This window comes from Schistocerca serialis, chromosome 8, assembly GCF_023864345.2.
Source record: "Schistocerca serialis cubense isolate TAMUIC-IGC-003099 chromosome 8, iqSchSeri2.2, whole genome shotgun sequence".
Classification (NCBI taxonomy): Eukaryota; Metazoa; Arthropoda; class Insecta; order Orthoptera; family Acrididae; genus Schistocerca; species Schistocerca serialis.
Genome location: NC_064645.1, coordinates 564268979 through 564295022, shown reverse-complemented (window position 1 = coordinate 564295022; position 26044 = coordinate 564268979). Strand labels below are relative to the sequence as shown.

Genomic DNA, 26044 nt, shown 5'->3' with positions numbered 1-26044 from the left:
TACGAGGGGGGGGGGGGGGGGCAAAAAAAACCGAAATTTTTGTTATTTCGCATATTTATTGACCTTTACATCCGCAGTAGTTTAGTTCCCTGCAAAGTATTGTCCATGTGCATTAACTCACTTGTCCCGACACTTTTGTCACTGCTGAAGACAGTTCTGGAGTTCTTGACGCCGTATACTGTTCAAAGCCGTCAGCGTGTTTCCTTTGCCGTTATCCACATTACTGGATCGCTTTCCTTTCATAGTTTGCTTTATATGTAGGAACAAAAAAAAGTAGGGTGGTCGAGTCACAAGCACCATGTAGTTTTTTGCCATGAACTTTCGGACCGTGAGAGTTGTTTGGGCTGGAGCATTGTCATGATGAAGCAACCAGTTCCCATTTCTTTAATCTTCTGTCCGTTTTCGTCGCACTCGCTCACGTAATCTTCGTAACACATCCAGATAAAAATTTGGTTCACTGTTTGTCCTGGATTTGACTCTGAATCGCGCCCATAACGCCAACTCTCATCCCCAACCATAATTCTTTTAAGAAAATTTGGATTGTTTTGCGCTTACTCTTCAAGTCGTGGCAAACATTCAAGTGGTTTTCACTTTGGCCATCTCTCAGTAGACACCTATCTCATGCACAGATCTTCAGTTAAAATTCACTGGACTGTGTTCCTTGACACTTTCCTCCTCCCAGAAATTTGGGCAGTGGTCCTTCGAGGATCTTCATCAGTTGCGCATTTGATTCGGGCATTGTTTTCGTCATTTCTTCCTGTCTTCAGTTGAAACGAGAAAACCACTCGTAGACCTGTGTTTTTCCCAAAATCTCAACTTAGGCTTCCCGAAGTATCCCAACAGTCTCGCTTGCAGTTTTCTCTAAAGAAAACCAAATTTCAAAAATGTTCAAATGTGTGTGAAATCTTACGGGACTTAACTGCTAAGGTCATCAGTCTCGATGCTTACACACTACTTAACCTAAATTATCCTAAGGACAAACACACACACCCATGCCCGAGGGAGGACTCGAACCTCCACCGGGACCAGCCGCACAGTCCATGACTGCAGCGCCTCAGATTGCTCGGCTAATCCTGCGCGGCACCAAATTTCACACAGACTCTTTGCTCCTTCTTGTCGGCTATGTGATTAATCGCCGAAGGGTTGAAAAAGGAATGCAAACAACAGAGCACCCCAAACAAACCGCTTAACTCCGACTGATGCCAGCTTATTGAGTGACTTGGGAGACCCTAAAGCTTAACTAACGCCGCTTAGCGGCAGAACGCGTAACTACACAGTTCGATTCCGATTATTTTTGGATCCCCACTCGTATAGCTGAGTACCTCGCCCGTCCGAATACAGGAGACCCACCAGCGCTCAAACTTGCTTAACTTTTCTCAGCTTTCATCTGATGCTGCTACAGGTGGTCCCTGTCGGTAGGCGGTCTAATGATGTTTGCCGTCGGCGGCCGGCTGGGCCGCGAGCACGCGAACGAGATAAGACGGCACGTTAATGGCGGTAATTACGCAGCGCCGACAATGGCGGACGGTATGAGCATTTCCGTGAGAGCGGGTGCGCGAATTCCCAAGGCGGCGGCCCATTGTGGGGTGGCGGGGGGGAGGGTCGAGCGGAAGTCGACGGGCGCGCAGTCCGCCAGCTCCTGCCGCGCTCTGCAGCCGCACCGCCTGTGCTCCCAGACGCTCGCGTCGACAGTCACCAACAGTCGCCGACCTACGCTGACCAGCCGGCCGGCGGAGGGGCCGGTGTGACCGGCCACCAGCTCAAAGCCTTCCCTTCCAGCGCGTTCGTCGCCCGACGCCGCTCGACTCCTGCCCTCTGGACTGGACCACTGTCAGTGCCGAGAGTTACCGTTTATAACTTAGCGCGCTCGGAATGGAGCCACCACACTGTCTGGATAGTGACTTGGACGACATAGGTAAGTGGCAATATCGGCTGCCGCAACAGCTCTGCTGACGCAGTCGGTGCTAAATGCTGCTGTCCTACTGTTTCGTCAACGCACATCTGCAGAGTCCTCAAAACCTTGCACTGAAACTTGGCTCCCAACAGTGACGCAAATACAGCGTGTAACAGAGTTGTCCAACCTCTCTTCGTAGCCGAGATCACTATACAGCACGAATCCTAGAGTAGTTTGTATGTAGTTGGAGGATCACAGTTCTGTGACCAACTGATGAGTTTTGTAACTCACTTGCCATTCCACGTACCATCTAGCAGCATTTTGCAAACTGGACAGTTCAGTCTATCCACAGTAATCCGTTTCCTCTCGTGAAATATTGTAACTTCGTGCTTGCGAAACTGGACTTTCCAGGTCCTTTTTTCTCACGTGTACTGCCGAGCGTCCATTGAGAGCTTATGCGTCGGGTAGCCTGGAGACGCTACAGCGAGCTGACGTATGTCTCGACCAGCCAAGGGCCGCACCTCGCGGGTAGCTTGCAATGTATTGCTAAAAATCACTTTGTGCGCTTGCAAGATAATACGGAATAAAATATTTTCCTGTAAAGTCTGTGTTCCGTTTCATCATTTGAAGCGGAAATAAGAGAAGTGCAGTGATTCCTCTCGTACTATATAGTCCGAATTAAATGTACGAAAGCAGGACTAGAGGCCTGCAAGTGAACTGTGTACACCAATATTTAGTCAGTTATAGAGCAACAGATGGTGACATACAGTTCCTGATTACCAGACACTGTGCCAGTATTCAGAGTCAAATTGCAACTACTATGACCGTGTTTCCAAGACTGAGGGCAAGTGATGTTATTGATGCAGAATGTCCGTTGGATAGGGACTTGTGCAGCGCACGTGGCACCATTCACCTAAGTAGCCTAAGTGCTGAAACCGAGTGCCAATTTTGCTACCAGTTTGTTTTCAGTAATGGTATTCTTCACCCACTCATCATATACTTCCATGTAAGCTTCAGTCTGGAACCGCGCGACCGCTACGGTCGCAGGTTCGAATCCTGCCTCGGGCGTGGATGTGTGTGATGTCCTTAGGTTAGTTACGTTTAAGTAGTTCTAAGTTCTAGGGGACTGATGACCTCCGATGTTAAGTCCCATAGTGCTCAGAGCCATTTTTGAACTTTCATGTAAACAGTTCCTCAGACGATTCAGTACACTTCCTTAGGACAGGCAAAGTGTGGATTCCAGTAGCGTCAACTTTACTATTCAAGCTCAACGTGTAGAGTACCACCTGATCAGTGTTGCCAAACGAAATTTATAGTTCTTTACGTGTTGCATGTAGCACTGCATCTTGTATAAAGACCCTTTGTTTACAATGGGTTTAACAACAGATTCCTCTTTGACGTATTTTTATGTCGGCTTTTCATATTTTACCTGTGAGGCTAGGACTAACAGGTCACAGCAACAGCTTAAAATGGGTCGCGCATCGTACATTTGTCTCTCAGTATGAATCTTCCTGGCAGATTAAAGTGACTGGTGCGGAATTCGAACGACAGACTTCTCAATGATTTTGCCAACATAGCATCCGAACGCAACTCATGATCCCTCTTCACAGCTTCACTTCTGCCAGGAAGTTTCATAGCAGCGCACACGCCGGCAAATTTCGGCCTCTGAGAATCTTCGGACATTGCTCTAGGCTCCAGACAGCGGCCTGCCCTACCACGTGTGGAACTTTAATAAACGCACGATGTGTTGCCCACGTGGTGCTCCCGCTTGCTCGTTCTGGACTAAAAGCCACAGCGCTGCGCGTGGCAGCCCTGTTGTGCAACGCACGTCATGGTCAGTCTGGTGAGATGATGGGCTGCGGGCGAGCCGCACGGCTTTATGTTCATCGCTCGACGCAACAGCAGTCGCTCGCATCCGGCGTGTGTCCTCAACGAATACACGTCCCTCCATTCATACACGTGCTTTTCACTTATCCGTCAAACATTGCTACCCGTATGGTGATAGCTGTTGCACGTACAGTTCTTCTTGAGTACTAATGTCTACATCTACACTCAGCAAATCACAATAGTGTGTATACGAGGGCATAGTATATTTATTTATTTACCCTAGCAAGGCTAAGATCATCAGACCCTCTCTTGCGACCAGGCATCCCAAGTAATTTCCATTACATTTATTATGACAAGATGTTATAAGAGATCTTGCATCTAATATACAATCCAACGTTTAGAAACCACTACGTTATAATAAAGAGCGGAAACATCAGAAAAAAATATTCTTGCGTTAAAAAAAGGACAACCAAAACAAATTAAGGGCAGGTAGATTCAAACTATAAGGGGTGGCCATACTGGGCATAAGAGAAAGGATGGAGGACGGAAGGAAAGAGGAACGTGATAGAAATAAAGACAGGGGACAAAAATGTGGCGTGATTGATTGTGATATGAGAAGACTGGGAGAAGATGGAAGCGTTTGTCTTGCCGTCTGACACAGGCAAACTGGCCACGTACGTTATTTCTTTTGGGCCGTGGGGGATTATGACGTTGACAGACGGGAGCGCTTCACCTTTTCTTTACTGCAGCAGGCCGTTTTATTGTGTGGTTTATTCCAGAGGCGGGTGGAAACACCAGAGAAGTAGTTTGCCAATGTTTTTGTTCTACGGTGCTACGTAAATGAGACATTGTGTTCCTGTTGTGTCAGACGATAGATCTGCTGTAAGTTCTGGGTGCTTGCGCAGTAAGGAGCCGATGAAGCAGACATAGCGTATGGTAGTCACGTATCTTGTCTGGCCGCAATCGCCCTAACTGGGACTATGAACCACTGACATGCTCAGGTAGACGGATGTTGCAAGTATAACGCAGCACAAGCATTCGTGGTTAGTTCTAAACGCATAGTGTTTTCACTATTCGTTATTCATATTTTGCTAGTTTACACCGCATCCCTCTGTACAAGTTTACGTTTTACATTCTTTGGAAATACGTTCGGAATTTACGGAGGGCGTAGTGGTAAATGGAAGTTTTACTGCTTGTGGCAATAGCATTTTAACTCCACGGTGCTCATCCAAAGTTACACCCAAGGTTCTTTACCGTTTTCTCATACGGCATTGGAATACCATCGAATGGAATAGTGGCAATTATTCGCCAAAATCAGGACTAATTAATTTTTGATAGTACACAAAAATTACTTGGAAATTTAAGTACCAGGTTTTTCACACGTCTGGCCACTGAAGACAGATCGCCATTATCTCGATTATGTCAGTATGCTATCTTCGGGTCTGGCACTGAGACACAGCTCGACGACGTAGCATTGAAATGATATTGACGGGAATAGCTCATGCTGTTCCTTTTCGCGGATTATTGTGCCATATAACATTTTAGCTTCAGTAACATCTGGTGGCGAAGTCTCGTTTTTACCGCGTTAATCTTTAACTTCGTTATTAGTGAGAAAAATCCTTATTTCCATAGATTTACTATCGACGTAGTAATTTGAAAATCACAAACGTAGACACATCTTTTTATATTTCTCGTTCCTATTCGTTAATCGCACGCTGTGTACGGCATAATACATTTTCCGTGTAAGCAGGGACCGTCTTTTATTATTTTACGAAACACGGCCACCAGACACCTATTATGTACTTCCATTTAAACCGATACGCGTTTCAGGTTTTCATCCGGCTTCAGTTAGTGTAATACATTTTGAATCTTCAGTAGGTACTTCGTTAAAACATCGACAGTAAACTGAATGCTGCAGCTGCCCCGTGCAAAGTCATAGTTTTGACTAGCTACTGGGCTTCGCGAGTTGTTTATGTACAACATATTGCTGTTTTGGTGTACTTAGGCTACGTTATCAAATGTATCCGGACACCCCCAGGAACATTCGTTTTTCATATTAGGTGCATTGTGCTGCTACCTACTGCCAGGTACTCCATATCAGCGACCTCTGTAGTCATTAGACATCGTGAAAGAGCAGAATGGGCGCTTCGCAGAACTCACGGATTTCAAAAGTGGTCAGGTGATTGTCACTTGTATCATACGTCTGTACGCGAGATTTCCACACTCCTAAACATCCCTAGGTCCACTGTTTCCGATGTGATAGTGAAGTGGAAACGTGAAGGGACACGTACAGCACAAAAGAGTAGAGGCCGACGTCCTCTGTAAAAAAAAGAAGAAGTCGTGTGACTAGGGCCTCCCGTCGGGCAGACCGTTCGCCGGGTGTAGATCTTTCGATTTGACGCCACTTCGGCGACTTCCGCGTCGATAGGGATAAAATGATGATATGAGGACAACACAGCACAGCACCCGGCGTGATATGTGACTATGAGCGACTGCTCATAGTCACATATCACGCCGGTAAATGCCAAACGACGCCTCGCTTGGTGTAAGGAGCGTAAACATTGTACGAATGAACAGTGGAAAAACGTTGTGTGGAGTGACGAATCACGGTACGCAATGTGGCGATTCGATGGCAGCGTGTGGGTGTGGCGAAAGCCCGGTGAAAGTCATCTGCCAGCGTGCATAGTGCCAACAGTAAAATTCGGAGACCGAGGCGTTATGGTGTGGTTGCGTTTTTCATGGAGGGGTTTGCACCCCTTGTTGTTTTGCGTGGCACTATCACAGCACAGGCCTACACTGATGTTTTAGCACCTTTTTGCTTTCCCCTGTTGAAGAACAGTTCGGGGATGGCGATTGCATCTTCCAACACGATCGAACACCTGTTGACAATGTACGGCTTGTGGTGGAGTGGTTGCACGACAATAACATCCCTGTAATGGACTGGCCTGCACAGAGTCCTGACCTGAATCCTACAGAACACCTTTGGGGGAAGTTTTGGAACGCCGTCTTCGTGCCAGGCTTCATCGGCCGACGTCGATACCTCTCCTCAGTGCAGCACTCCGTTAAGAATGAGCTGCCATTCCCCAAAAAACCTTCCAGCACCTACTGAACGTATGCGTACGAGAGTGGAAGCTGTCATCAAGGCTAAGGGTGGGCATTAGCGATGGAGGGCGCCACTAACTTGTAAATCATTTTCAGGCGGGTGTCCGGATACTTTTGATCACATAGTGTAGTTTCTGCTCTGTTTGTTATTGTTCTGATTTTCGCGTTTGTAGATGAGGTACTTCTATCTTGCACAGAAACAGCCTAGTATCGGCCATGTTGCTCGACTGACATCTTTGTTTACATTCGAAAATTATATGTATTGTCAAAGTTACATTTTTTACCGGTTCTGAAAGTACTACTTCTAGTTTAAGCCTCTGTATGACTAAAAAGTACTGAAATTGTTAGGATGAATGTGCTGAGTACTCTGTATGGTTATTACGTAAGTGTATTAGTAACTGTTTAGTTAGACTATATGGAATATTATAAAAATAATATACTGTTTTCATATAAAAGAACCAGCATTACATATTTTACTCAGTAAGAATGACAATTACTAACAATAAAGACAGAACAATAGATTTACGTTATGTAGAACTACTATATGCTTTGGAAGGACTCACATTGTATTATGTTTCTTTCCGGCTGAATTTAGTGTGTGATTGTATGGGCAGATTATGGAAATTTTCTAAGAAAAAACATCCAAGAGAAAAACATAATCTAATGTGAGCCCATCCAACGCATATAATAGGTCGACAAAATGAAAATCTATTGTTCAGTGTCGGCTGGGGTGGCCGAGCGGTTCTAGGCGCTACAGTCTTGGAACCGCGCGACCGCTACGGTCGCAGGTTCGAATCCTGCCTCGGGCATGGATGTGGGTGATGTTCTTAGGTTAGTTAGGTTTATGTAGTTTCAAGTTCTAGGGGACTAATGATCTCAAAATGTAATATTAAGTTCAAATGGTTCAAATGGCTCTGAGCACTATGGGGCTTAACATCTGAACTTAGAACTACTTAAAGCTAACATCCATGCCCGAGGCAGGATTCGAACCTGCGACCGTAGCGGTCGCACGGTTCCAGACTGAAGCTCCTAGAACCGCTCGGCCACACTAGCCGGCTAATATTACGTCTTTCGTATAAAATGTAGTATATTATTTTTGTAACTAAACAGTAACTAATGCACTATTTTAACAACCATACAGAGTACTAAGCGTCTTCATGCTAAACAATTTCAATTCTTTTTCGTCGTACTGAAGCTTAAACCAAAAGTAGTACTTTCAGAACCTGTAAAAAACAGACTTTGACCATAGATATAATTGTTGACATCTCTAAAAAGAGCCATCACAGAAGTTGGGAAGGAAAACATAGGTACAAAGAAGCTAGCTGCGAAGAAACCATGGGTAACAGAAGAAATACTTCAGTTGATTGATGAAAGGAGGAAGTACAAACATGTTCCGGGAAAATCAGGAATACAGAAGTACAAGTCGCTGAGGAATGAAATAAATAGGAAGTGCAGGGAAGCTAAGAAGAAATGGCTGCAGGAAAAATGTGAAGACATCGAAAAAGATATGATTGTCGGAAGGACAGACTCAGCATACAGGAAAGTCAAAACAACCTTTGGTGACATTAAAAGCAACGGTGGTAACATTAAGAGTGCAACGGGAATTCCACTGTTAAATGCAGAGGAGAGAGCAGATAGGTGGAAAGAATACATTGAAAGCCTCTATGAGGGTGAAGATTTGTCTGATGTGATAGAAGAAGAAACAGGAGTCGATTTAGAAGAGATAGGGGACCCAGTAATAGAATCGGAATTTAAAAGAGCTTTGGAGGACTTACGGTCAAATAAGGCAGAAGGGATAGATAACATTCCATCAGAATTTCTAAAATCATTGGGGGAAGTGGCAACAAAACGACTATTCACGTTGGTGTGTAGAATATATGAGTCTGGCGACATACCATCTGACTTTCGGAAAAGCATCATCCACACAATTCCGAAGACGGCAAGAGCTGACAAGTGCGAGAATTATCGCACAATCAGCTTAACAGCTCATGCATCGAAGCTGCTTACAAGAATAATATATAGAAGAATGGAAAGAAAATTGAGAATGCGCTAGGTGACGATCAGTTTGGCTTTAGGAAAAGTAAAGGGACGAGAGAGGCAATTCTGACGTTACGGCTAATAATGGAAGCAAGGCTAAAGAAAAATCAAGACACTTTCATAGGATTTGTCGACCTGGAAAAAGCGTTCGACAATATAAAATGGTGCAAGCTGTTCGAGATTCTGAAAAAAGTAGGGGTAAGCTATAGGGAGAGACAGGTCATATACAATATGTACAACAGGCAAAAGGGAATAATAAGAGTGGACGATCAGGAACGAAGTGCTAGTATTAAGAAGGGTGTAAGACAAGGCTGTAGCCTTTCGCCCCTACTCTTCAATCTGTACATGGAGGAAGAGATGATGGAAATAAAAGAAAGGTTCAGGAGTGGAATTAAAATACAAGGTGAAAGGATATCAATGATACGATTCGCTGATGAAATTGCTATCCTGAGTGAAAGTGAAGAAGAATTAAATGATCTGTTGAACGGAATGAACAGTCTAATGAGTACACAGTATGGTCTGAGAGTAAATCGGAGAAAGACGAAGGTAATGAGAAGTAGTAGAAATGAGAACAGCAAGAAACTTAACATCAGGATTGATGGTCACGAAGTCAATGAAGTTAAGGAATTCTGCTACCTAGGCAGTAAAATAACTAATGACGGACGGAGCAAGGAGGACATCAAAAGCAGACTCGCTATGGCAAAAAAGGCATTTCTGGCCAAGAGATGTCTACTAATATCAAATACCGGCCTTAATTTGAGGAAGACATTTCTGAGGATGTACGTCTGGAGTACAGCATTGTATGGTAGCGAAACATGGACCTTGGGAAAACCGGAACAGAAGAGAATCGAAGCATTTGAGATGTGGTGCTATAGCCGAATGTTGAAAATTAGGTGGACTGATAAGGTAAGGAATGAGGAGGTTCTATGCAGAATCGGAGAGGAAAGGAATATGTGGAAAACACTGATAAGGAGAAGGGACAGGATGATAGGACATCTGGTAAGACATGAGGGAATGACTTCCATGGCACTAGAGGGAGCTGTAGAGGGCAAAAACTGTAGAGGAAGACAGAGATTGGAATACGTCAAGCAAATAATTGAGGACGTAGGTTGCAAGTGCTAGTCTGAGATGAAGAGGTTAGCACAGGAAAGGAATTCGTGGCGGGCCGCATCAAACCAGTCAGTAGACTGATGACCAAAAAAAAAAAAAAAATTGTCGAACGTAGACAAAGATGTCTGTCGGCATTATGGCTGATAGTTGGCTGTTTTTGTGCAAGACAGAAGTGGAAAAATGTTTGTCACATGTATAAATCGGAATAACGGCATGCAGCATATATGGTAAGTACACCTAATCATTAATACATCGTAAATATAGAACTCGTAAAGAATAGTAACTAAACAAAATTGTTATGTTGCACAGGGTAGCTGCATAATCGAATCTGCTGTCGATGTTTTAACGACGTACTTACTGAAGATTCAAATATGTATTACACTAACTGGAGATGGGTGAAAGCCTGAAACGCATATTGGCTAAAATAAAAATACATAAAAAGTGGCTGGTTTTGTAGCCTATTTCTTGAAATAATATAATCCACAGCCAAGGAACTCAACACGCAGTAATGTGGATAAATTAATGTGTTTTACAGCTGAAGTATGATTAGTTGGCTTGACTACTTGAAGACGAAGTCTCTTTGAAGTATAGCAGTATGTGGACGGTCTGGCCTTATTGCACGTATAGTCATTAGCCTCGGAACGCTGCTAACTCCTCACTCGCAAGGAGAGTGCTGGTGCCAACGGGGACGCGTCGAGAGATTTATTGGCCTCTGAGCATTAATTATCGCGCGGTCGCTGCTGATGTTCTGGCATCTCATAATATGGAATGGAAGCACGGGCGAAATCACAGTCTTTGCCTGTGACAGCTAGGTAGAATGGTATACGTGTGTGTCTTCGAACTGGTTTCTTTGTGTATCACGTTTCGTACTCGCAGTCGCGCCCGTCTGAGAGGGGAGAGGTCGAGATATTCCCGTCGCAAGTCGGCTTCGCTGTATGCACTGCTGTAGGTAGGATTTAGATCGAAACGTTGAAGCAACGCTTCTCTGTGGGCGCAGCTGAAGTCACAGCGCTGGAATCAGTTAGTCCGGCACTCATACGAGAAACAGCGGCTGGCGGTAGAGACCTTTCCCTTCCTCTCGGCGTAACTGTCTTTCTGTGTACTCTTCGTAACAACATAAAGATTAAATCGCTGTATAGGTTGTTCAGTAATGTAGTCCACACCGAAGGATTTTGCAGTATGCCATTTACTGAGCAAATCTGTTACAGAAACGTGAGCGCAATTCTTTTCGTGTCCGCTCAGTTCGCCGTTCATCAGGAGAAGACAAATCACACCTCCTTCTGTATTGTTCATTTATTTCAAGACCGCTTCAAACGAGACGGCACAAGTAAGCACCTAATCGACTGTAAAGGATACCTGACGAGAAAAATAAAGACGAAAACGCTACTCAGAACCACGAAACTATTAAACGAAAAGAGTTACGTCGCAGCCCGACGTCTTACGATGATATATCGCCTTACACGGTCAGCAACCATTTTAATTTGTTTTTTTGTTTTTTTTTTTTTGACGACCGTTATCAGTTTCAAATGGTTCAAATGGTTCTAAACACTATGGGACTTAACATCTGAGGTCATAAGTCCCCTAGACTTAGAACTACATAAACCTAACTAACCTGAGGACATCACAAACATCCATGCCCGAGGCAGGATTCGAACCGTAGCAGCAGTTCGGTTCCACACTGAAGCGCCTAGAACCGCTCGGCCACAACGATTACCAGTTTGCTTTAACATGTGCCTTCTGACTGCTTCTCTTCCTTTAACGGAAAATGTACTCAGATTTCTTGAAATATTGTCTAAATATAAAGGGCGATCAAAAGTTTCTGTTCGAAGGCCACAATAACCCATTGCCTATACGTCGGTACTTGTATACACGCATCGTACCGCGATGGTTTGCATAAACGCAGTAGCAACGTCCACGAAGGGAAACTTTTGATCGCCTCTTACACACCACTCCAGTTGCGCTTTCCCGAGGCGAAACCAGCTGCTGGGAGTATCAATAGGCCTAAGAAAAAAGCAACAGGCATTTGTCAGTCTAGTTTCTTTATGAATAGTATTTTCTTTTCTACCTAACATTTTATTGCGCGCTAATGCATTCGTTCAGTACAGCATTGTGCCCTGAGTGCTAACTTGCGAGACAAGGGGGCGAGTGCGCCTGTTTAACGACTTCCGGTTTTCTACGCCTCTGAGTACGGATGCTTTTAAAGTGACTAAACGGACTCGATTACCACATTCTGCCCAGAAGAAAAACGCGCAGATGGTTGGGAAATGAAAATACAGTATAGAAGTTAGGACGAGCTGCTGACAGGCGGTACTCACCGCATTACTTCCCTTAGATCATGATCACGTTGTGGTTGCAGGAAGTCAAGCAAGTGTGGTATAAGCAGAGCACTAGCAGATGTGGAAACTGTGGTAATCGAATACTGGCAGGAAGAAAAGATAAATACTACTTGCTAATATTTTTTTAAATACAAGGCATTGTTGTTGTTGTGGTCTTCAATCCAGAGACTGGACTTGCTCTCCATGCTACTCCATCCTGCACAAGCTTCTACATCTCCAAGTAACTACTCTGCGCGGTTGGTCCCGGCGGAGGTTCGAGTCCTCCCTCGGGCATGGGTGTGTGTGGTTTTCCCTAGGATAATTTAGGTTCAGTAGTGTGTAAGCTTTGGAACTGATGACCTGAGAAGTTAAGTCCCATAAGATTTCACAAACATTTGAACATTTTTGAACACACTGCCCTCCAATACTAAATTGGTGATCACTTGATGCTTCATAACATATCCTACCAACCGATCCCTTCTTTTAGTCAAGCTGTGCCACAAATTCCTCTTCTCCCCAATTCTGTTCGTTACTACCTCATTCGCTACGTGATATACCCATCTAATCTTCAAAATTCTTCTATAGCACCACATTTCGAAAGCTTCTATTCTCTTCTTGTCCACTTTTTTTCTTTCACTTCCTTACATGGCTACACTCCATACAAATACTTTCAGAAACGACTTCCTGACGCTTAAATCTATACTCGATGTTAACAAGTTTCTCTTCTTCAGAAACGCTTTCCTTGCCATAGCCAGTCTACATTTTATATCCTCTCTACTTTGACCATCATCAGTTATTCTGCTCCCCAAATAGCAAAACTCCTTTACTACTTTAAGTGTCTCATTTCCTAGTCTAATTCCCTCAGCATCACCTGATTCATTTCGAATACATTCCATTATCCTCGATTTGCTTCAGCTGATATTCATCTTATATCCCCCTTTCATGGCATTGTCCATTCCGTTCAACTGCTCTTCCAAGAACTTCTGCTGTCTCTGACAGAACTAAAATGTCATCGGCAAACCTTAAAGTTTTTATTTCTTCTCCATGGATTTTAATTCCTACTCCAAATTTTTCTTTTGTTTCCTTTACTGGTTGCCCAATATACAGTCTCACTCCCTTCCCAACCACTGCTTCTCTTTCATGCCCCTCGACTCTGGTTTCTGTACAAACTGTAAATAGCCTTTCGCTCCGTGTATTTTACTTCTGACACCTTAAGAATTTGAAAGAGAATATTCCAGTCAAAATTGTCAAAAGCTTTCTCTAAGTCTACAAATGCTAGAAACGTAGGTTTGCCTTTCCTTAATCTTTCTTCTGAGATAAGTCTTAGGGTCAGTATTGCCTCACGTGTTCTAACACTTCTACGGAATCCAAACTGATCTTCCCCGAGGTCGGCTTCTACCAGTTTTTCCATTCGTCTGTAAGGAATTCGTGTTATTATTTTGCAGTCGTGGCTTATTAAACTAATAGTTCGGTAATTTTCACACCTGTCAACACCTGCTTTCTTTGGGATTGGAATTATTGTATTCTTCTTGAGGTCTGAAGGTATTTCGCATGTTTCATACATCTTGGTCACTAGATGGTAGAGTTTTGTCAGAGGTGGTTCTCCCAAGGCTATCAGTAGTTCTAATGGAATGTTGTCTACCCCCGGGGCCTTGTTCCGCCTTAGGTCTTTCAGTGCACTGTCAAATTCTTCACTCAGTATCACATCTCCCAGTTCATCTTCATCTACGTCCTCTTCCATTCGCATAATATTGCCCTCAAGTACATTGCCCTTGTATAGACCTTCTATACACCCGTTCCACCTTTCTGCTTTCCCTCCTTTCCTTAGAATTGGGTTTCCATCTGAGCTCGTGACATTCATACAAGTGGTTCTCTTTTCTCCACAGATCTCTTTAATTTTCCTGTAGGCGGTATGTATCTAACCCCTAGTGATAAATGTCTCTACATCCTTACATTTGTTCTCTAGCCATCCTTGCTTAGCCATTTTGCACTTCCTGTCAATCTCATTTTTGAGACGTTTGTATTCCTTTTTGCCTGCTTCATTTACTGCATTTTTATATTTTCTCCTTTCATCAATTAAATTCAATATCTCTTCTGTTACACAAGGATTTCTGCTAGTCCTCTTCTTTTTACCTACTTGATCCTCTGGCGCCTTCACTATTTCATCTCTCAAAGCCACCCATTCTTCTTCTACTGTGTTTCTTTCCCCAGTTCTTGTCGATCGTTCCCTAATACTCTCTCTGAAACACTCTGCAACCTCTGGTTCTTTCAGTTTATCCAGGTGTCATCTCGTTATATTCCCACATTTTTGCAGTTTCTTCAGTTTTAATCGACAGTTCATAACCAATAAGTTGTGGTCAGAGCCCACGTCTGCCCCTGGAAATGTCTTACAATTTAAAACCTGGTTCCTAAATCTCTGTCTTACCATTACATAATCAATCAGAAACCTAGCAGTGTCTCCAGGCCTCTTCCACGTATACAACTTTCTTTCATGATTCTTAAACCAAGTCGTTTATGCTCTGTGCAAAATTGTACCAGGCGGCTTCCTCTTTCATTACTTTCCCCCATTCCATACTCACCTACTACTTTTCCTTCTTTTCCTTTTCCTACTGTCGAATTCCAGTCGCCCATGACTATTAAATTTTCGTCTCCCTTCACTATCTGAATAATTTCTTTTATCACATCATACATTTCTTCAATCTCTTCATCATCTGCAGAGCTAGTGGGCATACAACCTTGCACTACTGTGGTAGGCGTGTGCTTCGTGTCTGTCTTGGCTACAATAATGCGTTCACTATGCTGTTCGTAGTAGGTTACCCGCGCTCTCATTTTTTAATTTCATGATTAAATTTACTCTTGCATTGTCTCTATTTGATTTTGTATTTATAACCCTGTATTCACCTGATCAGAAGCCTCGTTCCTCTTGCCACCGAAGTTCGCTAATTCCCACTATATCTAACTTTAACTTATCCACTTCCCTTTTTAAATTTTCTAACCTATGTAACCGATTAAGGGATTTGACATTCCACGCTCCGATCCGTAGAACGCCAGTTTTGTTTCTCCTGATAACGCCGTCCTCCTGAGTAGTTACTGCCCGGAATTCCGAATGGGGGACTATTTTACCTCCAGAATATTTTACCTAAGAGGACGCCATCATCATTTAACCATAAAATTAAGCTGCATGCCCTTGGGAAAAATTACGGCTGTAGTTTCGTTTTCCCTTGCTTTCAGCCATTCGCAATACCAGCACAGCAAGGCCGTTTTGGTTAATGTCAATCATCCCGACTGTTGCACCTGCAACCACTGAAAACCCTGCTGCCCCTCTTCAGGAATCACACGTTTGACTGGCCTCTCAGCAGATACCCCTCCGTTGTGGTTGCACCTACGGTACGGCTATCTGCATCGCCAAGGCTCACACGCCTCCCCCCCAACGGCAATGTCCATGGTTTGGGGGGGGGGGGGGTCATTAAAAGCTGTATGTCACCATCATGGTGGGTCCCAAGCTATAAATGCACGATTCAGTCTTATAAGGTGATAAGATTATAAAATTTCCACATCCTCGTTGTACAAGCCTGATTTGCTGATGGTAGTGATAATCTCTCAGGAATTTCGAAATTTTTCCGGCCGGTGTGGCCGAGCGGTTCTAGGCGCTTCGGTCTGGAACCGCGTGGCCGCTACGGTCGCAGGTTCGAATCCTGCTTCGGGCATGGATGTGTGTGATGTCCTTAGGTTAGTTAGGCTTAAGTAGTTCTAAGTTCTAGGGGAGTGATGACCACAGATGTTAAGTCCCATAGTGCTCAGAGCCATTTGAACCTTTGAACCATTTTTTTGAATTTCGAAATTTGATAGGACTGATGACAATTTTTAGTGTGTTTTAACTGTACAGCTACATGTAAGCGGCTGAAGCTTGTAGCGAAACAGTAAAACAGTGTTTCCCTACATATCTTTTTCTCTTTACTGGTTCCAATCCTATACTATGCCGTTGATAAATCAACATATATGCTGACATTCAAGTCACATTACGTAACTTAAATTATTGAAACGTGTTTGATTTGTTTTTTAATTAAAACATTACTTCGACCGTGAACTGTGAAGCTGATACCTTCACTACTCACACATTAACATACACTAAACACTACGACCTGTTAGACACCTTTTTTTTCTAATCATTGAAGCAATATGAAAGTCCACAGTTCCTCGGATATAATTAGTGAGTAGAAACTTCCTCCGAGTCTGTTTATATTCAACAACTAACATTGAAATTTTAAATTTTCTTTGTTCAGAATTCTGTAGTCTTTTTGGACGCAATGGAACGATTACAACGTATCTTCAACAAGGATTACGATAATAAAATCACATTCCAGGTAGAATTATAGCTGTTTTATGTTAATGAAATCTTTTCCAGCTTGTAGTACACAGAAGGGGGAAAAACGGATACCCGTTACTCCTGTCTCTCTCTCTCTCTCTTTTCTCTCTCTCTCTCTCTCTCTCTCTCTCACTCACTCACTCTCTCTCTCTCTCTCTCTCTCTCTCTCTCTCTCTCCCCTCGTAACAGAAATGTGTTACACTCCTGCTTAACCTAAATTCAACGCTGTGCCCCAGGGTTAGTCCTATTAGTACCATCCTGCTTGATAGATACATACATTTCAGCTTCGACTGCATCTCCTTTTGTTTTTACATTTAGCCGTTATTACTTTTCCTTCACTTTTAATAATTTTTTCTTAGTGTTGCAGTCACAGTGAGTGGACTAAATATCTTTACAAATAAACCACTTCACTCCTTAATTCCTACTTCTCTCAGCAATCCACGTGCAAGGGTCGTAAAATCCGTGATTCACACAGGAAGATATAAATTCCGACCTTGCAGTTTGCAATGCCCTTCGGCGCATTCGTAGAAGTTTTCTTGCAGCTGCTGTCGTGCATCAGGAAAATTTCCACCCACGCAGCAGGAGACCTGCTCCAGACAGGAGTAATCCGCGTTAATGCCGACAATCAATCATACCACATATTCGAGTACTGAAGATTTATCGGGACAAGGGCGAACATGCTTTATCCTTATCAGTCCGCGACACTTTAATGTTTCTGAGAAATTGAAACTCAGCTCTGGCTGCTATTTCGCGACATTTATGACGGTTACTTGTCAAATATTTTACGGATTCAAGATTATATGCGGTTTCGGGGTACATCGAAACAGTAATGTACACGATAATTACTTGTTTAATACTATTTGGAAGTAAAATAGTAAATATTCCGCATTTTCGAAGCAGTAATGCTTCTTATTGCTGTAGTCTGTGAATAACTAATGGTCTAACTCTTGACCACATGGTGACCTCCACAATTCTGAGCTGCGTCAGTACGACAGTAGCCCTCCATCACATTTCGTACAGTAAATGGTACGTCGATGCTGCGGAATAAATCTTTATACTCTCACTAGTTTCTCTCTCGGAACCAGATTTTAGTCTTCACTTTGACTTAAGTGTGTGTGTGTGTGTTGGTGTGTGTGTGTGTGCGTATGCATTATAAAAGTACAAACTGAATAACTCCAAAAAAAAGAATTTCTACATCAGTTTTGAGCACGAAACGAAAATGCCTCTTGGTTGATGATGATGATGATGTTTGGTTTATGCGGCGCGCAACTGCGCCGTCATCAGCGCCCGTACAAAGTCCCAAGTTAGACACAGTCCAATTATTTTCACAGTCCAATCTATACACTGCAACGAATGATGATGATGAAATGATGAGGACAACACAAACACCCAGTTCCCGGGCAGAGAAAATCCCCAACCGGGCCGGGAATCGAACGTCTGCGATGAATTCATTTCCAAATAATCATTTCACAGAAAGGTAGGTGTTTAGACAGTTAGCTCCTGACAAGACGTCTGATGCCGTTCACGGCTGCTGGATGTTTCAGGCTTTCGTAGCTAAATCGCCTTCTGTTTTCTCATAATATCTTGTCAAAAAAGGAAAACCCTCTACATGGCAAGAACTTCCGGGTGCCCGTACAAGAACAATTGTTGCTACACTGTGCAATAAAAACTAACTCTGTTGTTGAGGGATTTTTCATATGCTGCATTTTTTGACGCATGCTCTACTTTTTACTCGTAGTACTTTAAACTTCAAGACTCCTTCTGGGGGAGTTTAGAGACAGTTTCGATACTTATTCTTTACTACGAGTAAGAACGAAAGTCGTTTTCAGCACACGTGATAGAATAAGAGTTGGCAGTGGCGTTGTCGTTGTAAAACGAATCACCCTGCTTTACAGTGATGTAATGTAACATAGGACGAATCTAAACGAGGATGTGCGATGGGAGATTCGTATCCCGCTGGTTTGCTCTTACGAGTTCAGAGCTCCGTAACTTAAGGAGATGCCAACTCTATCAGTTTACTACCGACGTGCCGGCCAGGGTGGCCGAGCGATTCTAGTTGCTTCAGTCTGGAACCGCGCGACCACTACGGTCGCAGGTTCGAATCCTGCCTCGGCCATGGATGTGTGCGATGTCCTTAGGTTTGTTAGGTTTAAGTAGTTCTAAGTTCTAGCGGACTGATGACCTCAGATGTTAAGTCCCATTGTGCTCAGAGCCATTTGAACCAACTACCGACGCAAGGAAACTCAAATGTTTCACCACACTCTACATTTCCATTCTGTTACAAATCCCACTGAAAATGTTACGCAAATTTTCAGACACTGTTTACTTAAATTGTAAAAGCACGAAAGTATTTACTCACTTTGCAGATTTTCGACAACCGTTCACTTGTGATTTCACTATTTTTTACTATTTTTTTCATTTCCGAGGTAGGAAAATAAAGAAAAATCCAATCGTCAATAGCTTTGTTTACTCTTGGGTTAAGAACTTGTTCATGTTGTCGCGGTCTTCAGTACGAAGACTGGTTTGATGCAGCTCTTCTTACTAGTCTATCCGTTGCAATTACGTTGGTGGTCATTAACTTTTAATTATCACGTCGAGAAGATGAATTTACGCAATTAATTTTTTATCAGTTTGCACTTATGTGTCTGTAGTCCTGGTACACAATAAAATGATCGAGTTAGAGTACTGTAGCGCGCCGTTAGTGTAGCCAAATCAAAATGAGGCAGCCCGTTTCCACTGTACCATTGGGCAGCGCCATTTTAAGTTGGCTCTAGCGGCGTGCTACAGTACTGTGACTTGATTATTTAAATGTATACCACGACTGCAGACACGCAGCTGCGAACGGACAAAAAATTAAATGCGTAACTTTATGTTTTCGATGTGATAATCAAAATTTTATGACTACTGCCTCGCATCTTCACGTCTGTTTAAGTACTGGAATCTTCAACAACTTCTGTCTCTCCCCCCATATGTCACAGATAACTTCTAGAGTGAAATCTCATAACGGTGCTTAGACCGCAATTCTGGAATAGCGCACAGGGGATCGCCGAGCTAACGTCCCCCCCCCCCCCCCCCCAATCCCCCATTTGCTTTGTAACGAACCGTCAGTTCGCGAGACACTACAGCGACGTTTGGATTTTATCGCAGGACGCTGGTGTCCAGTCTACTCATCAGGACGCTACTAATCTTCGTTCCCGTGGCAGTTCGTTCGACTGTCAGGATTTGAAGTGGCAACGCCCGCGCCGAGCTCTACGATGTGCAGCGGTACTTCCAGGTCGACACCGAAACGGAAGGTCAAGGGCTAAAGTTTCTCTCTCCTCGCCTGATTAGTGAGAGTTTTCGAGACGATTGTGTGAAATTCGCTCGGCGCGTCGGAGGTCAGATGACACAGATGTGCAGTGCATCATTTGAAAGATACCCCGATGCGCATTGGAGATAGCCAGCAGGGACTTTGATCGGGCGGACTAGGCTATCTGTCACATGCCATCGTATCAGCCGGCGGTTTCACAACGGCTCGGCTCCCCGCTTCTGTTGCAAGGGGTCGCCCTTTTACAACCGGACCGAACCGCTCTGGAAAGTCCGGCAGCGGCACGGCGCAAGGAAAGACGCAGCGTTCAACTGAGGTGCGGCATGTGTCCTCACGTGGTTCACACAAAAGCTGTACAGGGCTACACGGCGTCACGGCTAGGGTTTAGTGGCCACAAAGAAAGAAAAAAGAAAAAAGAATATGAAAGAGCTATGACTTGCGCAAATGATCGGTTGCAGATTTCCGCCGGCCACTGGTGACCGAGCGGTTCTAGGCGCTTCAGTCTGGAACCGCGCGACCGCTACGGTCGCAGGTTCGAATCCTGCCTCGGGCATGGATGTATGTGATGTCCTTAGGTTAGTTAGGTTTAAGTAGTTCTAAGTTCTAGGGGACTGATGACCTGAGATGTTCCACAGTTTCACACCTCAGCACCTGGATTTTCTTACCTGTAAAACTACATTCGTATCTGTCTATACCCCGCGTAAGTGAAGAATCCATATTTCCTTTTGGTTCGCTTTCCATATTACAGTCTATGTTTCCCTACAACCGTAAAAGTGAACTTATTCGTATGAGTAAAGAGAAACACCTTGCTGTAGAAACGTTTCTGGAGAAGCACTGCGTGTTCAGACAATCCTCTTATTTCATGGCTTCTTTGCGTACAGTGCACACGATTCCGGTTGATCGCAAAATATACTTTCCCTTTTCCAGTCTTTTGTATCATCAGCTTCAGTGACTTGTAATCGTATGAATTCATATATCTGTAGAAACTATTTTATTTCGATTCATTCTAGAATATTTGTAAGGAACCACCAGACTCGTACAACGTATTCTCGTTGTGTAGGGCTATGCGTTCGGGTATCTATCGCTCGCTGCATGTCTGTGGAAATAGGAGTGATCTGATGAGTTACAGACCCATATCACTGACGTCCATTTGCAGTAGGGTTTTGGAACATAAACTGTGTTCGAACATTAGGAATTACCTCGAGGAAAACTATCTGTTGCCACATATTCAGCACGAATTCAGAAAATATAGTTCTTGTGAAACAGAACTAGCTCACGAAGGTACGAGTGCTATCGATAGGTGATGTCAAATTGATTCCATGTTTCTAGATTTCCAGGAGGCTTTTGACACCGTTCCTTCCAAGCCAATTCAAATCAGATTGTGTGCATATGGAGTCTCGTTGCGGTAGTGCGACTGGATTCGTGATTTCCTGCCGGCCGGAGTGGCCGTGCGGTTCTGGGCGCTACAGTCTGGAGGTCGCAGGTTCGAATCCTGCCTCGGGCATGGATGTGTGTGATGTCCTTAGGTTAGTTAGGTTTAATTAGTTCTAAGTTCTAGGCGACTGATGACCTCAGCGTTAAGTCGCATAGTGCTCAGAGCCTTTCGTGATTTCCTGTCAGAAAGGTCACAGTTCGTAGTAATCGACGCGGTCATGGAGTCAGAGCAGAAGCGATATCTGGCGTCCCCAAGAAAATGTTATAGGCGCTCTGCTGTTCCTAATCTACATACGCAATTTAGGAGACAATGTGAACACGCCTCTCAGATTTTTTTGCAAATGACGCTGTCGTTTACCGTCTAGTAAAGCCATCAGAAGATTGAAACTAACAGCAAAAAATTTTAGACAAAGTATTTGCGTGGTGCGAAAATTGGCAATTGACTCTAAATAATGAAAACTGTGAGGTCATCCACATGATTACAAAAAGAAGTCCGGTAAAATTTGCGTGCACGATAAATCACGAGTCCAAAAAGGAATCTGTTAAATTTCGGGTACACAATAAATCGCCCAGATTTAAATACAACTAAATTCCTAGAAACTAAAGTTAGGAACACCTTATATTGGAACGATCACTTAGATAACATTGTGGGTATGGCAAACCAAAGGCTGCGAATTGTTGGCCGAATACTTAGAAGATGCACTACGCTTGTCGTCCTGTGCTAGGGTACTGCAGTATATTATGGCATCCTTACCAGATAGGACTGTCAGAGGGCATCGAAAAGTCCTAAGCAGGGCAGCTCGCTTTGTGTTATCGCGAAATAGGCGATAGAGTGTCACGAATATTATAAGGGAGTTGGGGCGGCAGTCATTAAAACAAAGGGATTTTTCGTTGTGGCGAGATCTCCTCAAGTAATTTCAGTCATCGACTTTCTCCTCTGAGTGTGAAAATATTTTATTGGCGCCGACCTGCATAGGAAAAAACGATCATCATACTCGTTATAAAATAAGAGAAATCTAAGCTCGCACGGAAAGATTTAAGTGTTCATTTTTCCCACTCGCAGTTTGATAGTGGAACGGTAGAGAAATACTCTGAAGGTGGTTCGATGAACTCTCTGGCAGGCACTTGACTGTGCACTGCAGTGTAGTCACGCAGATGTAGATGTAGATTAATTCAACTTGAGCCGGCACCGAGGCCACAGCCGGGTAAACACCGCCAGCTAAGTGACAGTCAGCAGTGTTACAGAGCAAACATACTGACGTTTGTCTTACTTTGATCGGCGACTGGGACGGCGGGCATTTTATCTGCACACTGCCGCTACCGCAGACAGGTACGCGGGGGCAGATAATCCATAGAGATTAGCGCCACAGACGCAACGGAGATAGCGCGGCCTCCACAATGACGTGTCAAGTGCCGAAGGACGCCGTCACTTGTTTACGCTGGTCTTACAACATGTAGGCTATACGGAGAAACGAATCGTACAATATTTGCGGGGGTGGGGTGGGGGGGGGGGGGGGGGGGGAGCATACAGCTACAAGCCATTCTTTACACCTTTACACTGACATATAACATTGAAAAGACAAAATACAAAGGTCAGGGCTACGATCCACGCTTGTTGTATGATAATTTTCTGTTGCTTATCGCTACTTTACATTCTGGCAATGTCATGTTACTTTGAAGAATGTCAAACAGTACTTTGACTTGGAGTCGACGCCAAACTACAGGACCCGCTATGGCCTGCTGGGTAAGTCATTTACAGGGTTGGTGGACGACAGGGGATGCCACCTCCAGAGGGGACCGCCAGTAGTAAAACACTGCGGTGTTCAGAGGGAGTTTCGTGTTGATGGAGACTTTACCACTCGTATTTATACACTGAAGGGCCAAAGAAACTGGTTCACCTGCCTAATATCGTATAAGGTTCCGCGAGCACGCAGAAGTGCCGCAACACAACGTGGCATGGATTCGACTAATGTCTCAAGTAGTGCTGGAGGGAACTGACACTCTTCTGCAGGGCTGTCCATACCTCAGTAAGGGTATGAGGGGTTTGATATCTCTTCTGAACAGCAAGTGGCAAGGCGTACCAGATATGCTCAATAACGTTCATGTAGGGGAATTTGGTGACCAGTGGAAGTGTTTAAACTCAGAAGAGTGTTCCTGGAGCCACTCTGTAAAAATTCTGGACATGTGGGACGTCGCATTGTCCTGCTGGAATTGCCTACGGCCGTCGGAACGCACAATGGACATGAACGGATGCAGGTGATCAGACATATGCTTACGTACGAGTCCCGTGTCAAGAGTCATATCTAGACGTATCAGGGGTCCCGCTCCAGCTGCACACGTCCGACACCATTACAGAGCCTCCACCAGATTTCTCAGTCCCCTGCTGGCATGCAGGGTCCATGGAATTATTAGGTTGTCTCCAGACCGGTACACGTCCATGCTCTCGATACAATTTGAAACGAGACTCGTCCGACCAGGCAACAAGTTTCCAGCCATCGACAATCCAATGTCGGTGTTGATGGGCCCAGGTGAGGCGTTAAGCTTTGCTTTGTGCAGTCATCAGGGTACACGTGTGGGCCTTCAGCTCCGAAAGCCCATATCGATGATGTTTCGTTGAATGGTTTGCGCGCTGGCACTTGTTGGCGGCCCAGCGTTGATATCCGCAGCAATTTGTGGAATGGTATACTTTGTCACGTTGAACGATTCTCTTCAGTCGTCGTTAGCCCCGTTCTTACAGGATATTTTTCCGGCCACAGCGATCTCAGAGATTTGATGTTTCACCGGAATCGTGATATTCACGGTACACTCGTGAGATGTAGTACCGCAAAATCCCCACTTCATTGCTACCTGGGAGATGCTATGTCCCATCGGTCGTGCGCTGACAATAACATCACGTTCAAACTCACTCAACCTCCCATTGTAGGAGGAGTAACCGAACTACACAACTGCGCCATACTCTTGTTCTCTTATACAGGCGTTGCCGACCGCAGCGTCTTATTCTTCCCGTTTACATATCTGTGCATTTGAATACGCATGCCTATTCCACTTTCTTTGGCTCTACAGTGTATTAAGTTTAAGTACACTCCATCCGAAATGGTGTTTGTAATTTTCTAAAGATGTGGTCCTTACACTAAACTGGAGAAAATGTATTTCGCATAGGTGTATTTACAATAAACCATTCTTCTTTAAACATGATCTGTATCAGTCTAGATAATGATTTTCATTTAGTGTTTTGTTACTGTTTATTGTATCTGTATACATTGCGTGTCACTGAAACACGCACTTGAGCGCTTTCTAAGAGATTAAATAATGAGAGTATAAAATTGATAACATTTTATTACCTTATGAAGAAACAGCTCTTCTCTCCATCTCATTGGTGTTTATTAACAGCTATCTGCAGGCGGATTCTCAGCAGCCCGAAACCACGTTACAACGTACGATTAACTATATCTTAATTTTTTTTTTTTGTATATCGCAACTACACATTCTATAAATGGCGACAAGATTACTCGATTTTACACAATCGTGGCTTCGGTACTGATGCCCTGCTCCATCACTTCCGGTACAGAACTGTCAAATGGGGAAAATGAAAAAGAAGAAGAGAGCTTGGCAGCATTTTGTAACAAATTACACGAAGAAACTAACGTCACAAATATAAGGAGACGTACTAAGACTCTACGGGAAAGGAATCGTGATACTATCAACTTCGAAACAATGGATTAATCACCCGTAGAGACATTCTTAGATAAAATGGCGCGTCCCTCAGCACCGCCAGAACCTTTGCGTGCTCCAGCAGAAGTATAACTGCATTTCCTATAATCGCCGTCTACAAAGAAAGAACTGTCGATTGCCTTAACATGCTCAGCGAGTACAGCACCTGAAGCGAACAATATACACTGCTGGCCACCGTAAATCCAACACCCTGAAGGAAGCATCCGAATCAAGTCAAATTTACACCATGGGTTTGCAGCGATGAGATATGCAACTGATTAGAATTTCAGCGCAGACGCACATCACGCGCGCCTGTGGCGCCACCTCATAGCGCCATTTAAGGCTTGGCGATTTCGACGAGTGTACGTTCGGCACGTGTGTTTACCTTGTGGTTGTTTCACAAGACGATCAGTTATGCCTCGTAGACAACAGCGAACATCGTTTGATCAAGTATCCGAGTTCGACAGAGGAAGGATAGTGGCTTACCGAGATTGTGGATTATCATGCAGAGAAATCGCTAGTCGTGTTGGACGAAACCAAACAACTGTAATGCGGATATGTGACCGTTGGATGCAGGAGGGTACGACGGACCGACGTGGTCGATCGCATTCATCCCGGTGCACCACTGCACGTGCTGCTAGGCAAATTGTGCGCATGGCAGTGACGGATCGCTCAGTGACATCCCGAACCATAGCACAGCACATTGCGTCTGTAACGCATCATCCAGTGTCTGCGCGTACCATTCGACGCCGTTTACAGCAGAGTGGTCTGTCCGCAAGACGTCCATTGCTTCGTCTACCATTGACGCAGAACCAGAGACGTCTCCGTCGCCAATGGTGTGATGACAGACGGATGTGGACGGCAGAATGCAATGACGTTGTCTTTACTGACGAGGCACGCTTCTGTCTGCAGCACCACGATGGTCGGATTCGAGTGTGGAG

The 26044-nt window shown here is 44.2% G+C and overlaps 1 protein-coding gene across 1 annotated transcript in view; it reads left to right on the top strand.

The window, feature by feature from the left end:
- The first annotated feature begins 1868 nt into the window (after nucleotides 1-1868).
- Nucleotides 1869-26044, top strand: part of LOC126417121 (putative transcription factor SOX-15) — a 261880-nt gene continuing 237704 nt past the window's right edge. The window contains exon 1 of the mRNA XM_050085016.1: nucleotides 1869-1915. Within this exon, the coding sequence (XP_049940973.1) occupies nucleotides 1873-1915 (43 nt within the window). The 5' untranslated portion in view covers nucleotides 1869-1872. The remainder of the gene's footprint in view (nucleotides 1916-26044) is intronic.